Genomic DNA, 20,714 nt, shown 5'->3' with positions numbered 1-20,714 from the left:
TTAGGCTTGGTGGCAAGTGCCTTTCCCCTCTGAGGCATCTTACTGCTCTATGCACTTTGACTACAGAACCATTTTGATTACTTCCCCACTGGGCCTTATTTTATTTTATTTTTTAAGCTTTTGAATTGTCCCAAGTGCTTCATGGCCCAGTGACTTGTCTCTACCCTGGGAAAGAACTGTAGGCACAAGTTTCTGTCCTGCAAGCCACTCCTAAGTAACCACACAGAGGCTTAATATTAAGTATAAATGCACAACCAGTAGCCCAGGCTTGTTACTAGCTAACGCTTACATTTCCAATTAACCCATATTTTTATGTACGCTTTGCCATGTAGCTTGGTACCTTGTCTCAGGATGGCATCTTGCTTCTCTCTGCATCTGGTCGCTTGTCCAGACTCCATCCTCCTTCCCAGCATCTACCTAGTCTGGCTTTCCCACCCAATCTCTTCCTGCCCAACTATAGGCCAGTCAGTTCTTTATTAACCAACGAAAGCAACACATACAGTGTACAGAAGGATTGTCCCACAGCAAAGAACTGTGTGAAGGCTTGAAAATGAAACCATTGGAAGGTAGGTTTACTAAAAAGTCAGGGTGGCAGGCAGGCATTTTGTTGTTTGGGTGTTTTGAGACAGGGTTTCTATATATTCCTGGGTGGCCTAGCACTCCCCATAAAACAGACTGCCTTTGAGCTTGCAGTGATTCTTCTGCCTCAGCCTCCCAGTGCTGGGTCTATAGGAAGTAGCCCCTATGTTCAGCTTCAGTATAGTGTTTGCCACCAGAATGTTAGGCTGTTTATATACTGGGAAATACTATCTATGTGGCCCTAAGAGTTTTAAAAGATTATTATTATTTTATTTTTACTACTGGGAGGCCAGAGCATTGGATCCCACTGGAGCTGGAGTTATAGGCAAGTGTGAGTGTCCCCACATGAGTATCAGGAATTGAACTGGGGTCCTCTGCAAGAGTTATACGTGCTCTTTACTGAGCCATTTCTCCATTCCTGGTCCTAAGGTTTTTAGAGGACTGTACAGATACTCGGCCACTCTCAGGTGCTAGCCCTGGAATGCTTGTGTTTGGTCCTCTTGAGTTTATTCTAGGACCACCATCACCCAGTACACAGGATGAGCTATCCCAGGAGCTATGGCGCCAGTCAGAACTTCCCGTGTTAAAAGGTTGGCTTCTTAACAATTTATATTAAAAAACTAGTTTTTCCATGATGCCCACCAAGAGACAGCCCAGAATGTAGGTTATTCAGTTAGCAGCCCTGAGCTGGAATGATAGCAGCCCTCCACTACCAGCCCATTTCCTGCCAGCCTCCCCTTGTTCATCTCAGTCTGGAGTTGTGCAACAACCTCATTCCATTTCACCATTCTGGAACCTAGGATCTGATGAAATTCTTCTGTCAACCCTCTTAATTTGCCTGTTTGTATACGTCTGTCTTGCTGATAACATACAGTAGTACGGAACTGGGGAAATGGCTCAGTGGTCAGAAACCAGACCAAAGCCTATGCAGCCATCAGCAGGCACCCCTGCCAGCATAGATCAACAGCAGAGCCGAGGGCAGAACTGAAGGTATTCGGTCTGTCTTAGCGGCTTCCGTTTCTCAATGTAGGTGTTGGAGAGTGGGTTGAGTACGGCACAGTCTTCCTGTAGGAAATGCAACCCCAGATGCCCAGTCTGTCTCAGCAACCAACTGTTAGGCTTCTGGGAAGACGCCCCCTTCTCAGACCGCTTCCTCTCCGCGTTGGAAAACATGGCATCTCTCCTGGGCACTGACTCTACTGGATACTTGGGGTGGAGAAGATGCATCACCGGGCCCCGCAGCCGGCTGGAGAGCAGCTTCCTGCTGATGTGCAGTTACACCCACTCACGTTCGTCAGCTGGCAAGCACACAGCTAGATTCAGGGACTTTCGAGAAAAGGGGAGATTGTGATAGCAAGCTCCCACTTGTGTGGTTTAGTGATTGTCCTTGACTCATCAGGAAATAACCATGGTTTGCAAGGTGAGCACTAATGCATTTGACAATCATGACTCCCGCCCCAGCCTGTCTTTTATTTGACATCCCTCTCCATGCTTAATATGGGTAACATCAGGCTTCCTGCACAGGTGAGTCACCCATCCAGTTGAAATGCTGCTTCTGGTAACTCCAGAGAGTGTGCCGTTAGGAATGCAGGGTTAGACACGTGACAGATGAGGTAGTGACAACTGCTTCATGTCACAGTTCTCAGTGGGACTTGGTCAGCTTGCCCAGAGATGGCTAGCACCTCCAAAGACTGTCACCTTTGATGGAAACCTTTGACCATGTAGGGTTTTGTTCGTATGAATTTTATGTGTATGGGTGTTTTGTGTGCCTGTGTGTCTGTGTACCACATGCATGCCTGATGCCCAAGGCAGTCAGAAAACAGTCTTGGATCCCCCTGGAGCTAGACTTATAGGTGGCTGTGAAACACCTGTGGGTGCTAGGAATTGAACTTGGGACCTCTTAACCAATGAACCTCTCTCCAGCCTATAGGATTATTATTATTATTATTATTATTGTTACTATATTTTGTTCATTATGTGTGTGTGTACATGTAAGGTTGTGGGCATTTGAAAGGCAGAGGACAACTTGTTAGGAGTTGTCTTCTTCCATGATGTGGGTCCTGAGGATTGAACTCAGGTCATCAGTCTTGGCAGCAGGTGCCTTAACCCACTGAGCCATCTTGCCTGGCTTTTCTTTTGTCAGTGCTAAGAACTGAACTCAGCTTTGTGCATGCCTGAGAAATACTCAACCACTGATGTACATCTCCAGCCATCTTTTCCTTTCTAAAAAATAGTTGTATTTATCTGGGGGCTGGTGAGATAGCTCCGCCACTAAGGTCATTAGTTGCTCATGGAGAGGACCTGGGTTATTTTCTTAGCACCCACATGGTGGCTCACAACTATCTGTAAGTCTAGATCCAGAGGTGTGGGCCCCTCTTCTGTTCTCTGAGGGACTCAGGCATGCATGTGACAAACATACAGACAGAAAAAATACTCATAAATTTGGGTGGAGAAATGGCTAAGTGGTTGCTCTTCTAAAGGACCTGGATTCAAGTCCTAGCACCCAAAAGTCAACTCAAAACTGTCTGTAACTCCAGTTTCAGAGGATCTAACTCCCTCTTCTGGTTTGCGAGGGTACCAGGCATATATGTATATGTGGTGGACAGACATACAAGCCGGCAAAACACCCGTACAGATAAAAATAAATAAAATGAAAGAAGAAAGGAATGAACTACCATATCTCACAATTAAAAACAAATCAAAATTAAATAAGTAATGGAGTAAGTTACTTCAAATATTTCTTTTCTTTTTAAGAGTTGGGAGTTAGCCCTTTCATCTTTATGTCTACTGAGTTGCCAAATGGTAAACTGAGTTTGCCACGTTGCTCCTCCTTGGTCCTTGCCTGGAGACTGTCAGCTAGGTCCCTTAGCATTCTGCACAGGTATCACCCGGATTTACTGATCCTTCACTCACCCGGCCAAGTTCAATCCTGGAGCCTCGGCCAGCGCCTTCCAATCCTCACCTGGCTGTGAGTCAGGGGTGGCAACAACCCTGGAGAGGCCCTGGAGGATTACCGCATTAAAATGTTTACCAAGTCCCACTTCAGAGCGAGGAAGTGCCCCATTGTGGGTTAGGTCTCTAAGGATCACACCTCACTGTTGCCTCTGAAAAGGTGCCAGGAGCTCTGTAGAGACAGGATGCCCAGTTCCCGACCTGCCCCTGGGAACTCTTCTGAGGCAGCAAATTCAGGTTCACCTTCTCGCTGGCGGTGTCATCTGCCCGGGTGTCCTGTGAGATGGGGACAGCAGTTACTCCCCCTGGTCCAGAACCCCGCTGTCCTGGATTTCTGTGGTGTGGGGCACTGGCAGTTTCTGATGTTCTCTCCGCAGATTTCGGGTTTAATACACACCAAGTGCTTGCCTGGCTCGGATTTGTAATTTGGGCCACCTACAGCGCTTCTTGCTTGATGGGATCAGAAGGACCCTCCCTCTGTGCGCGCTGGCTAAATTCACTCACCATTTCCCCATCTAAGTGGATTTCCACGCAGCCCTAAGGACAGGGTCAGCGCTCTGTGCTGGACCCCAGCCGAGCCGCCCAGAGAATCCCTCCACGGGAAGGTAATCCGTGTCACCAAGTCCTCTGCCATTTGCGTGTGAAGATGTGGAACTGCGTGGTCATGGAGCAACTGAGCGGAGCTGGGCCCTGGAGTGGGAGACGGGAGTACCAGGCGAGTCGCGAGGCCCTGAGCTCGGCAGGTCAGGATGGCTTCTCGGGGGAGGAGCGACAATGAGGACCCAGCCCCGGGCCGCGGCGTGGGCGGAGCTAGAGACCCTAGCAGCCTCTGATTGGGCGACGTAGACGAGCAGAGCTGCTCCGCTGACTCCGATTGGCTGGTGAAGCCGGCGCTGCGGCCAGGTGATGTCGAGGATCGGTCCCTGGGCCACGTGGGGGGCGCGGAGGCGGGGGCGGGACGGGCTCGGCGCTGGGGAGACGCGCGGGCTGCGAGGAACCGAGCTGTGAGACCTGCCAAGAAACGCGACAGCGGTGGTGAGTGCGTGCTGGGACCCTCCGGGATCGGGTCGGGTCGGGGGGTCTCCCAGAAACGAGCCACACCACCACCTTCCGCCACCAGCTGTTGTCATCACCCCAGCCCTCATCTCCATCCCTTCCTTCCTGGCACCGGGGCACCTGAGTTCCCCAGAAACCTAATGTGGGGACGGTGACGTTTGCGAGGTCGCTGTCAACGCTCGCACGCGCTCCGCACCTCCGCGCGCGACCGTGTCGGTGTTTTCCGCATCCTGCGAGCGTGCTCTGCGCGTCCAGATAGATTATCGGGAGGAACAGAGGCTGATGAACAGCTTCCAGGACGTGGCTGCCTTCGCGGTCCCCTCCACATCTGAGGACCTGGAGGTTGGCAGGACAAGGTCACACCAACTAACCCTGCTGAACCCCAGTCCTGTCCCTGGTTGCGCGGGTCCAGAACTCGTGGGGCGGGGGGAGCGGGAGCGCGGGGGATCGGGGGTGTGACGGGCATGGAAGAGGGAGTCCTCCCTTTCTAAACAGTTCTGTCCCCAGCTCCTGAATTGTTACGGACTATGGGACTCTACTAGTGCCTGTTCCTGTGGCACCTATTCTCTGCGCAAACCCAGATTCAGTACCAAGGATGGACGACTGCTTGGGGGACCCATAGACGCTAGGCAGAAGGGCACTGCCATACCTAGGCAGAGAGTCTTGGGTTTGCCAGCTCCCTATCCTGTGCTCTGTGTCTTTGGTCAAGTAGCTGGGATCTGCAGGCAGGGTTGTCTCCCCAGTAGTCTTGGGGGATGGGTAGTTCCGCTATAAGGTGTAGAGGGACCTGTGATTTGATATACAGTCAACCTAGCCAGTTCCCTGCTCCTAAGCAGAACCACCCAGAAAACAGAAGCTCAGCGCCATCCCAAATGTGTCTTTCTGTAGGAAGGCCCCTGTGAAAAACTTTGATTTGATTCAAAAAGATGAGCTGGGTGTGTGGTTGTTTCCTCATCAAACACACACACACACACACACACACACACACACACACACACACACGGAACAACAAACGGGTCTCTGTGTGAGAGTATGAGGTGCCCTAACCCTTGGTTCTTTCCCCCTCCTTTCCCTGGTGCTTGCCCGGGGCCGTGTGACCCAGGCAGGGCATGAAGGGCTCTTGACAGCTCTTTGTCTCTTTTGTGGTTGCTTTTCTTCTCGCCCTGTTTCTCCTCCCTGCACCCCCTTCCTTATGGATCTCATTGCTTGCCGTGTGTCTTGTGGTCTTCGCCTCCTCGCTCTCCTCTGCCTACACCGGTGATGGGAAAGTGAAGCAGCACTTCACTACCTCCCGGGTAACCCGGTCCCCGTGCTGGGAGGGGACGGGCAACCCGTGGCAGGTGGAGTGTGGCTTGCTTTCCGCAAACATCAGCTGTGCCATTGGGACAGGCGACTGAAAAATGAGCAGGATTAGAAAGGGAGGGTCAGAACCCAGGTTGGCAGCAGCCTCGCGGAGGTCTGGGTGGGCTCTGAGGGAGGCTGCAGCTTTTGTTTCCCCGCTCTTCCTGGCTGGCCTCTGGCTTGAAGGTCACTGTCAGGCAGAGATTCCTGGGTTCCAAGAGGGTCAATTTTAAGGCAGCTAAGTCCCTCCGTTTCCAAGCTCTCCTGATACTCTGTCACACTCAGGCCATGCTGCTAACCCCTGATCTCTCCAGGGTAGTCAAAGCCTCTAGGCCAGCCTTCTTAGCCTACTCCCAGTTTTGGTGAGGGTCTCCAGTTCAAAAGTTCAAAAGTCTTGAGAGCGCGAGAGTTTGCTGTCTTCCCAAGCTCCCTTCCCAACTGCAGGCTCGGGACCTTGTCTCCTGTGCCATGTCAGGTTGGCATCATGCCAGGCACCTCACTAATAACACAAGGCTTGCAGGTGAGGAAATGAGGGCACAGAGAGGTAGGGCAGCTGACCCAAAGCCACGCAGACCTTGCACCCAGACTTCTCTGACCCAAGTCAGTAATTGGTGTGAGTGTGAGAGAGAAGAGTGTCTTACGGGGGGGGGGGGGGGGGAGCTGAGTCTGCAGGCATTCTGCTGCATAGCCGGTCCGTTATTCATCTGTCCCGATGACTTCCCCCCTCCCCCCCGTGGATCTGGCCAAGGGTCCAGAGAAAACACAATGGGGCAAAGCAAGAGTGCTGTTTGTCAGTCTCCTGGACAACTGTCCGTCTTCTCCACATCCCACTTAGTACCGGTGCCTCGATTGGGTGGATCGTGGTTTTCCTGCCCTGCAAAGGGCTTTGGGACTCAGGAAGGGACTGGAGTCAGGCAGGACAAAGGCGCCAGCAGCCTTTAAAACAGGTTCCTGGTATCACCAATGCCAGCCATGCATTGGTTGCCATGCACAGCTCACCACCGCCCCTGTGCACTGTTGCTGCCCCAGGGCCTGCTATGGCTCCCCATCGTCCACAGTGTAAAGTCTCATACTTAAGGCTGCTCCTGAGTTGGATGCAGCCGGCTGTTTCGGCAGTCTGCCGCAGGGCCTCCCTTCTTCCTGCTGCTGTTGCTCCACTCTTCAGTGGGTTCTTCCCATACTGTTTTTCCTAGGACACCTTTCTTTTTTTCTCTTTCTCTCTCAAGATGGGGGTCTTGTATTGCCCACACTGGCCCTGAACTCCTGGGTTCCAATGATTCTGGCCCTCCTCCCTTGGCCTCCTGAGAAGCCAGAACTACTAGCAAACATCAGTTTCCTTCTGGCACTAAATAAGAACTGGTTCCAAATTTCTACCAGCTTCCCCATCACAGAGGGGCCAGCCAGCACTGCAGCCCCAGCTGTAGCTCAGTGGCCCGTGCCATGCCATGAGCCATCTCACTTCTGATCAGTCCCTCCCCACACCGCCTCCCAGTGCAGCTTTCAGCCGTGAGGAGCCTCCAGCCCCATCTGTCGCGCTTCTCCATTATGCCACCATCTCACCTGTTCAGGGCTTTTTATTTTATTTCCCACCTTGCTTCCCCAAGACCGCTGTTCTCAGAAGCAGGTAGTTTGTCTTTTGTCTCTCTGTCCTGGGCCCAAGATACTCATGGGCACGTTGCAGGCCCTCAGTGAGGATTTGTTGGTTGGCTGAATGAATGAATGAATGAATGAATGAAGCAAATGAATGAACACAGCAGCCCCTGAGAGGGAGCCTTCAACCTTCCTGCCTGAAAACCAACCTCTGCCTGCCCTTTGTAGCCTTCTCTCCGCGGAGCTTGAAGCTGGGCATGCTGGGGACCATGCAGAGGGCTGGGGCCGGGGCCCGCAGGGCCTCCGACTGTGGGCCTGTACCTTACCGGCCCAGGTGCATTGCCAAGCTTGCCCAGGTGGGTGGGTGTCCATCTTGTGTGCTCTGGAAGACAGTTGTGGGGTGGCTGCTCCCTGGGGTTGGGGAGGACTTGGGGCCCAAGAACCTAACTCCATCTCCTTTGGAGTGGATTATATGTGTACGTGAGAAGAGGAGGCCCATGTGACCTGACCAGGGTCTTTTGCTGAAATCATTAACAAAGACCCCTGACCTCTGAGGCCAGTGCTTGGTCACTGCCCACAGCTTATCTGCGGGGTGGAGTGTTGTGTGCGCTGGAGTCGTGGCCCTTACCCCCTGTCTTGCTTCTCTCCGTCACCACCAGTATGTGGGATCCTTTCCTGTGGATGACTTGGATACGCAGGAGGGTGTGTACCTTGTGCAGCAGCAGCTGTGGGCACTTCAGGTGAGGGTCTTGGGGGGCACAACCCAGAGCTGCACATTGTATCAGTCTTGGATGGAGCCCTGAGGTCAGTCTTCCCTCACCCCCACATCATCCAGATGGACACATGGGGGGGCGGCCAAGGAAGCACAATGGGACCAAAGGTCTTCTGAGAGGTCCCAGGACTCTTCTTGCATACCTGGGGATCCATGACCCACAGGTCATAGCATGACTATTACCGAGGTCTGGTCCCAGGGCAGGGGTGTCGGAACTGACTGAGCAGCCTTGATGAGGGGCACTGTGGCAGGACTGCGTTGGGCCAGAACTAGGAAGTGACATCCACCTTTGCCAACTCTCATCCCCTCAGGACTGTTCCCGACGCCGCGCTGTCATCCTGAAATTCAGCCTTCAGGGTCTCAAGGTCTACAGTGGGGAGGGCGAGGTAGGAGGAGTAGAGGGGACCCTCCAGCAGTGAGGACCACACAGGTGGTGGTCTTCTTAACAGTTTGCCCTATGCCCCCCTAGGACAAGCTCAGACAGCAATTGCTTGCCTAGCCCTCCAGAATCTTCTCTAGAGGTCACCTCCTGTCCTAAATATCAAGAACAAACACCCAATGAGATTTTCCAAGTGCCTGGCCCAGCATTGGCTGGTGGCCGTGGACAGCCATGGGCTAGAAATGATAGGGAGCTCTTGCATGCTTGCTTGCCTCTCCCTGACTTCCCACTGTACGACCAACATGGCTGCCCGTTGACTGCCAGGCCAGATTATGCAATCTGTAATGCATAATCTACAGATAATGCAGCTGTAGGCTTCTCACATAAAGCTCAGTACTGTGTGTGGTAATACTCGGGAGTCCTACACCACCGGCCTGAGGTGTTGCTTCTGTCTGACATGACAGCAAGAGACACACAGGGGACTGCCCTCATCTGGAGAGTGAGTGGCAGAGCTGGGATTTGAACTCTGAGCGGCCTACCCCAGGTACCAGCGCAGAACCCCAGGGCCTGCTGCCACGGCCTCTGTGTGGTTCCATCTAGAGATTGCTGGATCACTGTTCTGTCCCTTGGTTCCATAACTTGGGGTGGCCATCCTGACCTACCTGTCTGCAACACGCCCAGAGCTATGAGCGCCGAGGGCTGGGGCTTGGCGGGCCTCTGGGAAAGGAGGATCTCTTCGCCCTAGGAGATGGGTGGCCTATGCCAGACATGTGAGGCCCTCAGGCCACTGCCACACAGGTGAGTGTGGCCTGTTGCCACCACGCTGTCTCACAGGTGCTCCTGATGGCCCATGCCCTGAAGCGCATCCTCTATGCCACCTGGTGCCCAGCTGCCTGTCAGTTTGCTTTTGTTGCCCGGAACCCACGCAGCCCAGCCAGCAAGCTTTTCTGCCACCTCTTTGTGGGGAGCCAGCCTGGAGAGGTACCTGAGACCCAGGGGGTGGTGTGCCTTGAGGGGGCTGTGTTGTCATGAGGAGGCAGCTGTGAATCCATGCCTCAACACCCTGGCTTTTGGCTCTTCCCTCCTAGGACCATGTGTAGTAAGTCAGCACCCTTGATATTCCCTGGACTAGCCGGGACTTTTCTCTACTGTAGGGTCCCCACCCTCCCTTTCTGCTGTAGGGTGTCCACCCTTCCTCATCCCACCACCCTTCAAAGCCCAGCCCACTGGAATGGAACCTGATCCACACTCAAGCAAGGTGCTGTCCCTGATGACAATGACACTTGAGTCCTTCAACAGCAGAGGCTTGCTCCAGGTTTTGAGCTGTCCCTAGGTGACCCTGTGTAGCACACGGGGTAGGTCATAGGCAGGTGTACTAGAGGGCGTGGTCACTGCGAATGTCAGATCTGCGGCAGCCTGTCATTTAGTGAGTTCCAGCCTTTGGCCTCACCTCTGGATGTGGACCCTGGGTGCCTGAAGCTGAGGGTTCCACCATCCTGGGTCTGGACTGTGTGACTGAGCGATGGGTACCATGTTCAGGCCCCAGACAAGGGCTGAGGGGCCCCATCTCATTAACTCCTCAGAGGATCGTGGGGAGGCGAGGATGAAGAAACAGGCACACGGGCGCCGTGCTGTACCCTGGGTCGCCCAGCAGCTCCTAGTTGAGAGCGCCGGGGCCAAGGCTGTTAGCTGCTCCTTCTCGGGGTGTTGCGGGCCTGAGCACGGGGAGGATGTTGAGTGTGGTGTAGGCGTGCAAGCGGGCCCAGGGTTGTGCTCTCTGTTCCCAGCTTGGTGCCTGGCACAAGTTGCTTGGTAGTGAACAGACTAGAGAGAGCTGGTAGCTGGCGGAGGCTACCTGGGATGGGATTTTGAGGACTAAGAAGGAGTTTTCCCAGGAAGTTCTGGGAGGGGCACCCGAAGCCAGGGGGGCATTTGCAGAGTGGGCTGGTGCGTGAGGGGCATCTGAAGAGTGGGCTGGTGAGTGAGGGGCTTCCAGGATGCTGCTGCAGCTGAGCCCACCCCTCCTGTCCTAGGTCCAGATCCTGTACCTGCTGCTCTGCCGCTCCTTCCAGCTTGCTTACCTCCTGCAACACCCGGAGGAGAGGGCGCAGCCTGAGCCCTGCCTGGGACCAATGGGGGACATGACCCCGAAGCCACTCTGCAGCCCTGGGGCATCCCCTGCCCTAGTGCGAGAGCCCTTTAGCCCGGATCAGCTATCACAGAATGTCCACGCCCTGGTTTCCTTCCGTCGAGTTCCTGCAGAAGGGCCACTGGGCAGTAGTGGGGTATGCAGCACCCCAGTCAGGAAGTGGATGGGGGGAAGGATCAGGGGCTTGGGGGTTATGTTGGAGGGGTGGGGCTTCTTGCAGGGTTCGCCTGGGCTCGAACAGATGGGTGTGAATCTGCCTGCCCACGGGCCCCTCTTGGTGCCCTAGAAGGAGCTGCCAGAGCCCGAGGGCCGTGGTGGCAGCCGTCACACTCGCCTGGGGAACCCCTACTGCTCTCCCACACTAGTGCGCAAGAAGGCCATTCGCAGCAAGGTGATCCGCTCTGGGGCCTATCGAGGCTGCACCTACGAGACTCAGCTGCAGCTCTCAGCGCGGGAGGCCTGTGAGTTGAAGGAGGTGGCTGGCTGGCTAGTGGACTTGGCAGGAGGCGGGGCTTCACGCATAATATTTATTTATTTATTATTTATTATGTGTACAATATTCTGTCTACATGCATGCCTGCGGGCCAGAAGAGGGCACCAGACCTCATTACAGATGGTTGTGAGCCACCATGTGGTTCCTGGGAATTGAACTCAGGACCTTTGAAAGAGCAGGCAATGCTCTTAACGGCTGAGCCATCTCTCCAGCCCCATGCATTATTTTTTTGAGGCTGTGACCTCGCCCCCTAGTACCCACCCTCCTCCCGATTGCCTGTGCATCAGGCTTGAGGGCAATTAAACATTTGTACATGGACTTTAACTGGTGAGCGTAGAGTTTCTGGTGGGAGAACCAGGGATGGGGATGTGTGTGGTAGAGGAACAGGTCTGGCATTGAGAGGGTCCTCCGTGCCATCTGATCTCTGTGGTCTCCGCAGTTCCTGCTGCCTGGGAGGCATGGCCCCGCAGCCCTGGCGGTCCCTCGTGCCTGGTGGACAATGAGGGTAGCCTGACTGAGAACATCTGGGCCTTTGCTGGCCTCTCCAGGTAAGGGAGCTCTGTCCCTTGGGCTGGGTATAGAAATGTGAGACCGGCCCCTGGCTTGTGTGTATAGGGCGCATAGGCAGAGTGTATGGACCTTGACTGGGGAGTGTGGGATGTGTGACCTCAGGCCATGGTCTTTTTCTACCTGAACCTCAGTTTTCCAGAATGTAAAATGGGAGAGGAACAAGACACAGTGTCTGGCCTGTCCCTGCCAGCCTTCCCAAGGTTCCTCAGACCTCTCCTGACCACGGCCTTGAGGTCAGCAAGTCAGGTCCCCAGAAGGCCTTGAGTTCCTTTGAATTCTGTTCACGGGGTGGCTGGCTGATGGCCCAGAACGTCTGAGAGCACACATTCAGTCCTCTGCCGTCACCGTCAGGCTCTCGGGGCTAGTATGTCCCTGCTCAGGACAAGTCTGGAGTCTGGGCTCAGACTGGTGGCCTTCACCTTGACTCTGTCCCCCCAGGTCCTGTGCTCTTGCCCTGCTGCGGAGAGATGTGCATGGGGCCTTCTTGCTGTGGCCAGAGCCGGGGACCAGTGATCAGTGGAGCCTATCTGTACGGACCCAGTGTGGCGTGGTGCCTCACCAGGTCTTCCGGAACCACCTGGGCCGGTACTGCCTAGAGGTGAGACTGTGGGGTTACCCTAAGGGACTTCCAGCTCCACCCCCGTGCTGGCTCCATCCCCTGCCATACTTACTCTGCCCTCTTTCAGCCTCTGAGCTCCTGAGCCCAGCACACTGCACCCTGTCCACCGACTGGGTGCTCTCTGGCCCCACCCCTTCTCCTAGTCCACTCCCGTCCCCTTGGCCCTGCTGGTTCTCCTTGTGTCCTTTTGGGGTTTTGTTGTCGTTTTGTTTCAAGACAGAGTTTCTCTGTATAACACTGCTTGTCCTGGAACTCACTCTGTAGACCAGGCTGGCCACAAATTCAGAGATCCTCCTGCCTCTGCCTCCCTGTGCTGGGAGTAAAGGCGTGCGCCACCACGCCTTTCTGGCTGGGTGCCGACCATAGAGATCAAGGAGAATCTCTGAGGTTCCTGACCACCGAGGTCTTCCCCTCTAGAGGTGTCGTCCAGAGGTTACCTCCAGTAGAGCTGACCTAAATGCTCACAACTTCTGAGTCTCTGGTCTGTTTCCAGGACTGGGCTGGGAAGGCGTTTACATCGCATCTGTACTTCTAAGCCAACTGCCTTGGTCCTGCCCAGGCTGGGAAGAAAGAGGAAATAGTGACTGGTCCCATGGTCACTGCACATTCCGCCTTTCCAAATGTATCTGTCCACATGATGGGAGACCGGGGTGGGGGTGGAGTGCTGATGGCGTGAACCGTGGAACAGGGAACAGAGCTAAAGAAAGACCCTTCCTCCCCAGCACCTGCCAGCAGAGTTCCCCAGCCTGGAGGCCCTGGTGGAGAGCCACGCCGGGATGGAGCGAAGCCTGTTCTGCCCACTCAGCATGGGCCGTCTGAACCCCACCTATGAAGAGCAGGACTGTGGTCCTGAGGGCAGGCTCCCACGGACTCTGCGTCCCCTCAGCCACGCCAAGTCCGAGGCAGAACTGCAAGGCCTGGGCTAGAATGCAAGGCCTCAATCCCCTGTGGGCCTGGCCTTGCTTTGGCCCCTGGGCTGCAGCAGCCACTCTGCCTTTCTTGTACCCACTCGGTGGTCAGCAGCTTCAAACAGGTCCATCTGCCCCTTGATCAGTCTTCCATCACTTCACTGCCCATGGGAGGGGAGTCCTGAGGTTGGAGCTGGAGATAACAGGGCTTCTCGCAGGACCTGGGGCCAGCTGAGACACCAGGATGAGCGAGCAGGTAGATCTAAGGGTTGGTAACTCTTGGTGACTTTGGGCAGTAGCTATTGCCAGATTCCTGCTGGCCTCCTAGTGCAGAGGCTTTCCCAGCATCCCTGGCTGGAGGAAGCTAAGCCTCTGCTGGACAGGGAACCCCAGAGAACTCCTATAGGGAACCAGATGCTCAGGGAGTTGGAGGTTTGCCATCCTCAGCACACTTTCCAGCACTGAGTGAGACCCACGGTGAGCAAACCACAGTCAGTTTGGTAACTGCTTTAGGAAGCTAGCAGATGCTGGCTTTAACACAGTGCTGGCCATTGGGCGTGGTTGGCACTGGTCGCCTCATTGGTAAGTCAGCCCCACTTGCAAAGGAGAGCTAGAATTAACTCAAACCCCACAGAGGGGGGTGTGGCCTTAGCAGTGGGAGATCCAGGTACACATTCTAGAGGAAGGCAGTGGCAAATCCAGGTGTCCCTTATGTCAACTCAGCAGAATATATGAAATCTACCCAAAAGAACAGATTTCTTAGCCAGGAGGTGGTCACACACCCCTTTAATCCCAGCACTCGGGAGGCAGAGGCGAGTTTTGAGGTCAACCTGATCTACAGATGAGTTCCAGGACAGGCAGAGTTACACAGAGAAACTGTCTTAAAAAACAATAAACAGACTTCTTTTGGAAGCAGAGGTAGAGGAACGGATGGGAGAGGATGTTTGTGTTCAGTGCCTTGGAGGCCACAGGTTTGGGGATTTGGATCCCAAGGGAAGGGGGCAGCCTCTACAGAACAAGGAGGGGCCAAACTTGGGAGCAAGAGGCAGGCCAGGCCTGGTACTTCTGACTTCTAGCACCCACCCAAACACATCCACATACTAAGATAAGCTAAGGCTATTGTCATTTCTTTCGAGTGACGTGTCTCATGAGGGATGGAGAGAATGGTGTCTGTGGGAGCCTTTCAGCGGGATAACACCCTGCACAGACTGGGTGTGGGCGGTACTCCTTCCATAGAATACCACCGCATCCCCCACCCTGAGGAGGCCTGGTCCCCAGGTGGAGCAGAGGGATTAGCATATCCTGTGCCTAGGATTTCAACCCCAGAAAGTTCCACCTAAGGAAAGCCAGAAACTAAGTGGCCCAGACTTTAGATCTGCGCTCACTCCCAGGAGGGTGTGTGCACAGCGTGAGTCACCGCTGATACCAGGGAATACTCAGCACATCCAAGGGACAGGCCTTCTCCATACCCCTTAACACTTCTTCCAAAGCTTTTACTGATCCCATGGTAGAGACCGCACAGCTTGGAGCCCATGTGTTCGAACTGTGTCTTAATTACAGACCATAGTCCTGTCTTTATTCAAACATCACCAAGCCCCCACTGTGTGGACTTCGAGAGAAATAAAACACATTTCTTCACGGTTTATTGCAGTTCCTTGAGTGGCTAGATCTTCATCGACTTTTTCTTGTTTTGCGTTTGTTTGCCAAACATATTGCAGATGGTATGGGATGGTGAGCCTAACCGAGGTCCTGGCCACCAAGGTCCAGGAAGAAACGGAAGGGAGAGGTGGGGCTTGGTGGAGAGATCTTCTAAGAAAAAGATCCAAGGGCCAGTGAGAAGGCTCACTGCTTTCTGTCGAGCCTGCTGACCTGAGTTTGATCCGTTGGGTCCACATGGGGGAAGGAGAGAACCGTTTCCTGCAAGTTGTCCTCCGGCCTCCACATTCGGTGTACATTTGTGCGTTCGTGCAGCTGCACCCACGTGCAAACACACACACAATTGAAAAAAATTAAGACTGTGCTGCTAACTGAGGCTTGCTTACTGCCCCAGCAACACACAGCAGACCATTTGTACAGCCTAGGCCTGCCTAGACCTAATCTGAGCTCCAGTTAGATCAAAGATACTTGTCCTGACCCCCTGCAACTGAATTAGTTCATTTGTAGTCACTTTGATGTGTGCATGCGTGCGTGTGTGTGTGTGTGTGTTTCCTTTCCAATGTTCGTTTTCCCTACTAGTCTGCAAGAGGGCTGCCTTCCCAGCGCCTATCATATGACTGTCATCATGGTATTTCTGCAGAGGAACCCATGGGAGCATTGCAGCTGAGTGGGTGGGTGGTGACTTACACTGGGCCAGGAGATTAAGCTGTGTGGTCTTTCCAACAGAAAGACTACCTCCTAAAGTTTTTGTCTTTTTAATTGTTTTTTGTTTGTTTGTTTTAAAGTATATTTATGCTGGGCAGGTCTACAAAGCAAGTTCCAGGACAGCCATGACAACACAGAGAAACCCTGTCTCGAAAAACCAACCTCCTCCCAAAGGCCCCCAAAACATTTATGTATGTATGCGGGCCCCTTGCAAGTCAGGTCTCTCCGTGTGGGTCCCAGGGGTCGCATCAGGCTTGGCAGCAAGCGCCTTTCACTAGCTGAGCAATCTCACTGGTCCAGTTTTCGTGTTTTTTAAAATCCGATCTCTTAAGACTGGCCCTATCATCGGGAAGCTTCACCCTGCCAGTGGACTATGGATAAGGAACAGCGAAGTCCATGTCACCCTCTCAGTCTCTAACCCCTGAAGAAGGTGGAGTTCCAGGTTTTAGCCTGGTTGCCTCTGCCGGGCTGCTGAACCTCTGGGCTGGAGCTGCGAGGCCTGGGAGACAGAGAGGAGGGCCAGGGTTGCCCCTACCACCGGGTGCATCCCAATCGGCCAGTCTGCAGCCGGGCCCTCTGGGCTCTGGGCGTTCGGCGGTCCGCCCTGTGGCGTCACGGACGTTGCCCGGCAACGGCGAACGCCGAGACAGCGTGCACGAGTGCGAGCGTGGCCCGGCCAGCTCCGGGGCTCGGGTCGTGCGGCGGCGCTTGCAGCGCGGATCCCCCGTTCCCCGCCCGGGCCCGGCCTCAGGGACGGGCGAGCCCGGGCGCGGGAGGCGGCGGCCCGGGCTCCAGCCCGGAGACTTGTCCGCCGCGCCCCAGCTGCTCCCAGGGCGCCCCGCGCGGAGTCCCGGCCCCCGGCTGCGGCCCCGCCCCTGCCGTCAGGCCCCGCCCCACGAGGGCTCTGGCTCCACCCCCTGGACTGGCTCACGCCCCCGGGGTTCGCGGGGCGCGATGGCTTCGGAGTCGGTGAAAGTGGTGGTCCGTTGCCGGCCCATGAACCAGCGCGAGCGCGAACTGAGCTGCCAGTCGGTGGTGACTGTGGACTGCGCGCGCGGCCAATGCTTCATTCAGAACCCGGGAGCGGCTGACGAGCCCCCGAAGCAGTTCACCTTCGACGGCGCCTACTACATGGACCACTTCACCGAGCAGATCTACAATGAGATCGCCTACCCGCTGGTGGAGGTGAGGGTGCCCCAAGACTGCAGGGCCAGGCTCGGGACTCCCCGAAAGTGGAAACAGGATAGGTGGGTTAATTCAAGCCCCTGCCACTCAAGCCAAGCGAGGAGGCGCCGGGCACAGGAGGATAGCAACAGGTTAGTCTGAAGGCTTTGTCCTGGCTGCAGACACTTGGAACCTGTCTCCAGTGTGGTGTCCCCATTGAACCCAGCGCCCCAGCCGGTCCTCACCCTAGTCCTTTACAGCCTTTACCACAGAACCTAGGACTACTCAACGCCCCAGCTTGTCCTGACCCTCATCTCTTTCAGCCCCTTGACCACAGACTCCAGACCCAGATCCCCAGGTCCTCTGCTCTCATTCCAGTCCTGCAGGATCCTGAAAGCTCCCACCATCTCCCCCAGCCTTCTTCCTTCCCAAGAACCCCAAGATTCTTCTTACAGATGATAGTCCACATTTGCTCCCATTTCAGCCCCCCTCAAAGTCCTCCTCGTTGCACGCTCCTCTTTTCTTGAGAGCAACGGAGGAAACTCTTTTCTGAGAGGGAACAATGCAGGGCTTCCATAATGTGCTCCAGTATCTGAGATCCGGAAAAGTTCTGCTGCAAAGAAACCCATTTGACTTCAACGACCTGGCCTTGCCAAAACATTTAACAAAGCTGCTTTCTGTTCCGGCTGTCCTGCCTGTTGGGAGGGCTGATGTATTCCGAAGCCTCCACACTGTCTGACCTTGAGCCAGGAATAAAAGCACCATTAGAGTCTAGGGTCAAGTGTGTATCTCTGCTCTGCTGAGCTCTGATCCTACTCCCAAGGCTTTCTGACTGATGATGTGGACCACAGAGCTCAATGCAAGAGGTGTTTCCCACATAATACTCAGAGGACGAATGACAGTTTCCCCAAAGGGTCTGGTCCCACTCTCTCAGGATAGCTCAGTTGTCTATCTGCTGACTGGGTGTTCTAGACTAGAAGGGACCCAAGAGGTCATCTGATTGGGTTCTTCTTGTTTATCAGGTGTCTTAATCTCCATCACGTAAAGAACCAGTTCTTGCTTGTGTGTCTTCAGTGGCTGAAGTTCATTCTTCTAAAGTAGTCAGTTCCTCTTTGGTTTCGTGATCCTCAGAGTTTCTCACCCACTCCGAGGCGTCCCAGGAGCTTCCCGTCCTTCCGTGGTCCCAGGGACCCTGCAGGGCACTTGTCTTCTTCTATCTAGGCTTGACATCTTGAAGACTTGAACTTGTGTTCTTCTGTAGCCTTGCATCTCTCTAGGGATGTCTAGGGCTGTCAGGGTGAGGCCTCAGTTGCCTGCTTTGTGGATTATGCAGTAGCCAAGCAAGTCCCACCCAGAGAGGAAGACACTAAGGACACAATGACAGGCCTGTTGGATCGCTCTTCCACCAGCTTTTCTCTAGACACACCCGAGACCTCACATTTGACATCCATCCATTCATTAATCCATTCACCCATCCACGTAAGGAAACACCAGCATTTTCACTGTGAGCCCCCAGATTATGGGGAGGGTGTGTGAAGGCAATAGGACTTGCCTTCATCAAGGTCAAAGGAAAAACAGCTAAGCTGACCTTTAGCAATTGTTGATAAGGGATGGGCAGCACGGGGAGGCCAGCAAACCTTGGAAAAAATGGAGGGGAGAACAGAGTAAGATAGGACCTGCAGGATGCTAGCCAAGCAGAAGGTGGAAGGCTGTTGGGGAAAGAGTGGAGTGTAGCGTTTGGTCCTCACAAGAAGAGCTGGAGTCGTCGTTGTCAGAGAAATGACAGGCCTAAGGAGTCATGGAACAAATCAGGGACAGTTCTGGATCCCTGTGTCCATATTCCATGCTCCCATGGGTGTGGAAAGCCCATGCAGGTCACAGTCCTAGCTGCTTAAGTGAGGCCAGTGGGCCTGCTTGCTCTGTCCCTTTCCAGGGCTTCTGGGCAGGTAGTTTGGGCCTTCTACCCAGGATCCTCCCTCAGCTCCTATCCCATGCTGTCCCTATACTTCACATCCACTTTCTGTCTTTTTCCTTCCATCCTCCATCACCTCAGTCCAGGCTCTGTCCCTCATCTCTTGTCTCTGACTGAACTTTTCAACTCTCCTGGAGCTTCCTTCTCCACACCCACCCTTGGCTGACTCCCATCCCATCATGCCCGATCCAGCTTCCGCCGCCCCTTGAACCAGCAGTCTCCTGCCCCTGACAGATTTCTCCAGAGTTTCCTCTTGATAAATTGTCTCCATACTCCTCGAGTGCTACCCAGCCACAGCTTCTGTTATGACCAGGCTACGAAGGGTGGCCCGGGTTCCTTGTGCGGAAGCAGCGGTAGAATGTTCACCCAGGGGGACATATGGGAGGGGGCTACAGAAGATGTGGTGCAGTTTAGGACGGTTATTTCCACTTTCACGGAATAGTTGGAGGAAATATGTAGTAGGTCTAGTGTGCTGTCATGAGGCTGATTGCTGAGGATGACACAAGTTTGAAGCTCCTTGCTGGGCTGGGAGCACAGCTCAAGTGTGGAGCCCTTGCCCAGCGTGTGTCATGCTCTCGGTTTGATCTCAGTGTACACACACACACACACACACACACACACACACACACAGAGAGAGAGAGAGAGAGAGAGAGAGAGAGAGAGAGAGAGAGAGAGAGAGATGTGGGGGGAGAGAGATCAACTTGTTTTTTCTTCCTTTGGTTTTTGGGGGCCTGCCATCCAGCCTCCAAATAAACCACACAGAAACTTATTCTTACTTATGAATGCCTGGCCTTAGCTTGGCTTGTTTCTCACCAGCTTTTCTTTCTTTCTTTCTTTCTTTTAAGATTTATTTATTTATTATATACACAGTGTTCAGCCTCCATGTATGCCTGCAGGCCAGAAGAGGGCACCAGATCTCATTACAGATGGTTGTGAGACACCATGTGGTTGCTGGGAATTGTACTCAGGACCTCTGGAAGAGCAGTCAGTGTTCTTAACCTCTGAGCCATCTCTCCAGCCCCCTCTCGCCAGCTTTTCTTAAATTATCCTATTTACTTTGTGTCTGTGAACTTTTATTTTTCTCTGTTTCCGAATACCTTTCTTTACTTCTTACTCTGTGGCTTGCTGTGTAGCTGGATGGCTGGCCCCTGATGTCCTCCTCCTTTTCTTGCTCCTCAATCTTTTGTCTCCCAGATTTCTCCTCCTCTTTATTCTCTCTGCCTACCAGGCCTGCCTATCCTTTCTCCTGCCTTGCTATTGGCCATTCAGCTCTTTATTAGACCAATCAGGTGTTTTAGACAAGCACAGTAGCACAGCTTCACAGAGGTAAACAAATGCAACATAAAAGAATGCAGCACATCTTTGCATCATTAAACAAATGTTCCACAGCATAAAATAAGGTAACACACCTTAAAATAATATTCAATTGTTGATTTCATGAAAACTCACTAAGTTTCATAGTTCAATAATACAGAATGGGGCAGCAGTACACAGTGACCGAGTGGACACTGGGGACCTGCCCCACATGTGCTTGTCCCCTAGAACCTCCCAAAGGGTTACCATGTCAGATTTTTTTTTGAAATCTTTACTTCATCTTAGAAATAAACTTAATATGCCCAAAGCTGTTTTCTACTTAATCAGGGCAATACTGTCCTATGAAACGTACCGGAACAGTGGAAATGCTCTGTATGTGCATGTACCAGTTATGTGCCCGCTAGACATGGGGGGGCAAGTGGCACAGGAAGGAGACCGTACCGCTGAAGAACTGAGCGTATTAGTTACTTTTGTGTCACTGTGACCCGAATACCC

At 53.8% G+C, this 20,714-nt stretch overlaps 3 protein-coding genes across 14 annotated transcripts in view; 2 read left to right on the top strand and 1 right to left on the bottom strand.

Moving 5' to 3' along the window:
- Positions 1 to 455: 455 nt before the first annotated feature.
- On the bottom strand, positions 456 to 5,968 carry LOC146894110 (uncharacterized). Its single transcript, XM_087907541.1, has 4 exons — positions 5,876 to 5,968; positions 4,725 to 4,923; positions 4,036 to 4,638; positions 456 to 3,807 (listed from the first exon to the last, which is right to left on the bottom strand). The coding sequence occupies exons 1-4, from the start codon at positions 5,966 to 5,968 to the stop codon at positions 3,791 to 3,793; spliced, it is 912 nt and encodes a 303-aa protein (XP_087763667.1). The 3' UTR covers positions 456 to 3,790.
- Positions 4,485 to 15,051, top strand: Sh2d5 (SH2 domain containing 5). Of its 6 annotated transcripts, none has more exons than XM_085690417.2 (11): positions 4,485 to 4,566; positions 4,652 to 4,943; positions 7,747 to 7,874; positions 8,178 to 8,258; positions 8,602 to 8,676; positions 9,504 to 9,650; positions 10,703 to 10,954; positions 11,108 to 11,279; positions 11,751 to 11,859; positions 12,320 to 12,479; positions 13,223 to 15,051. In XM_085690417.2, exons 3-11 carry the CDS (start codon positions 7,776 to 7,778, stop codon positions 13,424 to 13,426), a joined length of 1,299 nt encoding a protein of 432 aa, XP_085546543.2. In that variant the 5' UTR covers positions 4,485 to 4,566; positions 4,652 to 4,943; positions 7,747 to 7,775; the 3' UTR covers positions 13,427 to 15,051. The 6 variants fall into 6 exon arrangements, with proteins under 6 accessions (XP_085546543.2, XP_048299298.3, XP_048299297.3 ...); XM_048443341.3 differs by having other exon boundaries at positions 11,105 to 11,279; XM_048443340.3 differs by lacking the exon at positions 4,652 to 4,943 and having other exon boundaries at positions 11,105 to 11,279.
- A 1,660-nt stretch (positions 15,052 to 16,711) lies between these two features.
- The window catches only part of Kif17 (kinesin family member 17), a 36,235-nt gene continuing 32,232 nt past the window's right edge, over positions 16,712 to 20,714 (top strand). For all 7 annotated transcript variants that reach the window (XM_085690411.2, XM_085690410.2, XM_048443346.3 and 4 more), the window contains exon 1: positions 16,712 to 16,954. In XM_085690411.2, coding sequence (XP_085546537.1) covers positions 16,724 to 16,954 — 231 coding nt within the window. In that variant the 5' untranslated portion in view covers positions 16,712 to 16,723. The remainder of the gene's footprint in view (positions 16,955 to 20,714) is intronic.

Source organism: Myodes glareolus, chromosome 6 (genome assembly GCF_982192425.1).
Source record: "Myodes glareolus chromosome 6, mMyoGla1.1, whole genome shotgun sequence".
Taxonomy (NCBI): Eukaryota; Metazoa; Chordata; class Mammalia; order Rodentia; family Cricetidae; genus Myodes; species Myodes glareolus.
This window is presented reverse-complemented; position numbering and strand designations above follow the sequence as displayed.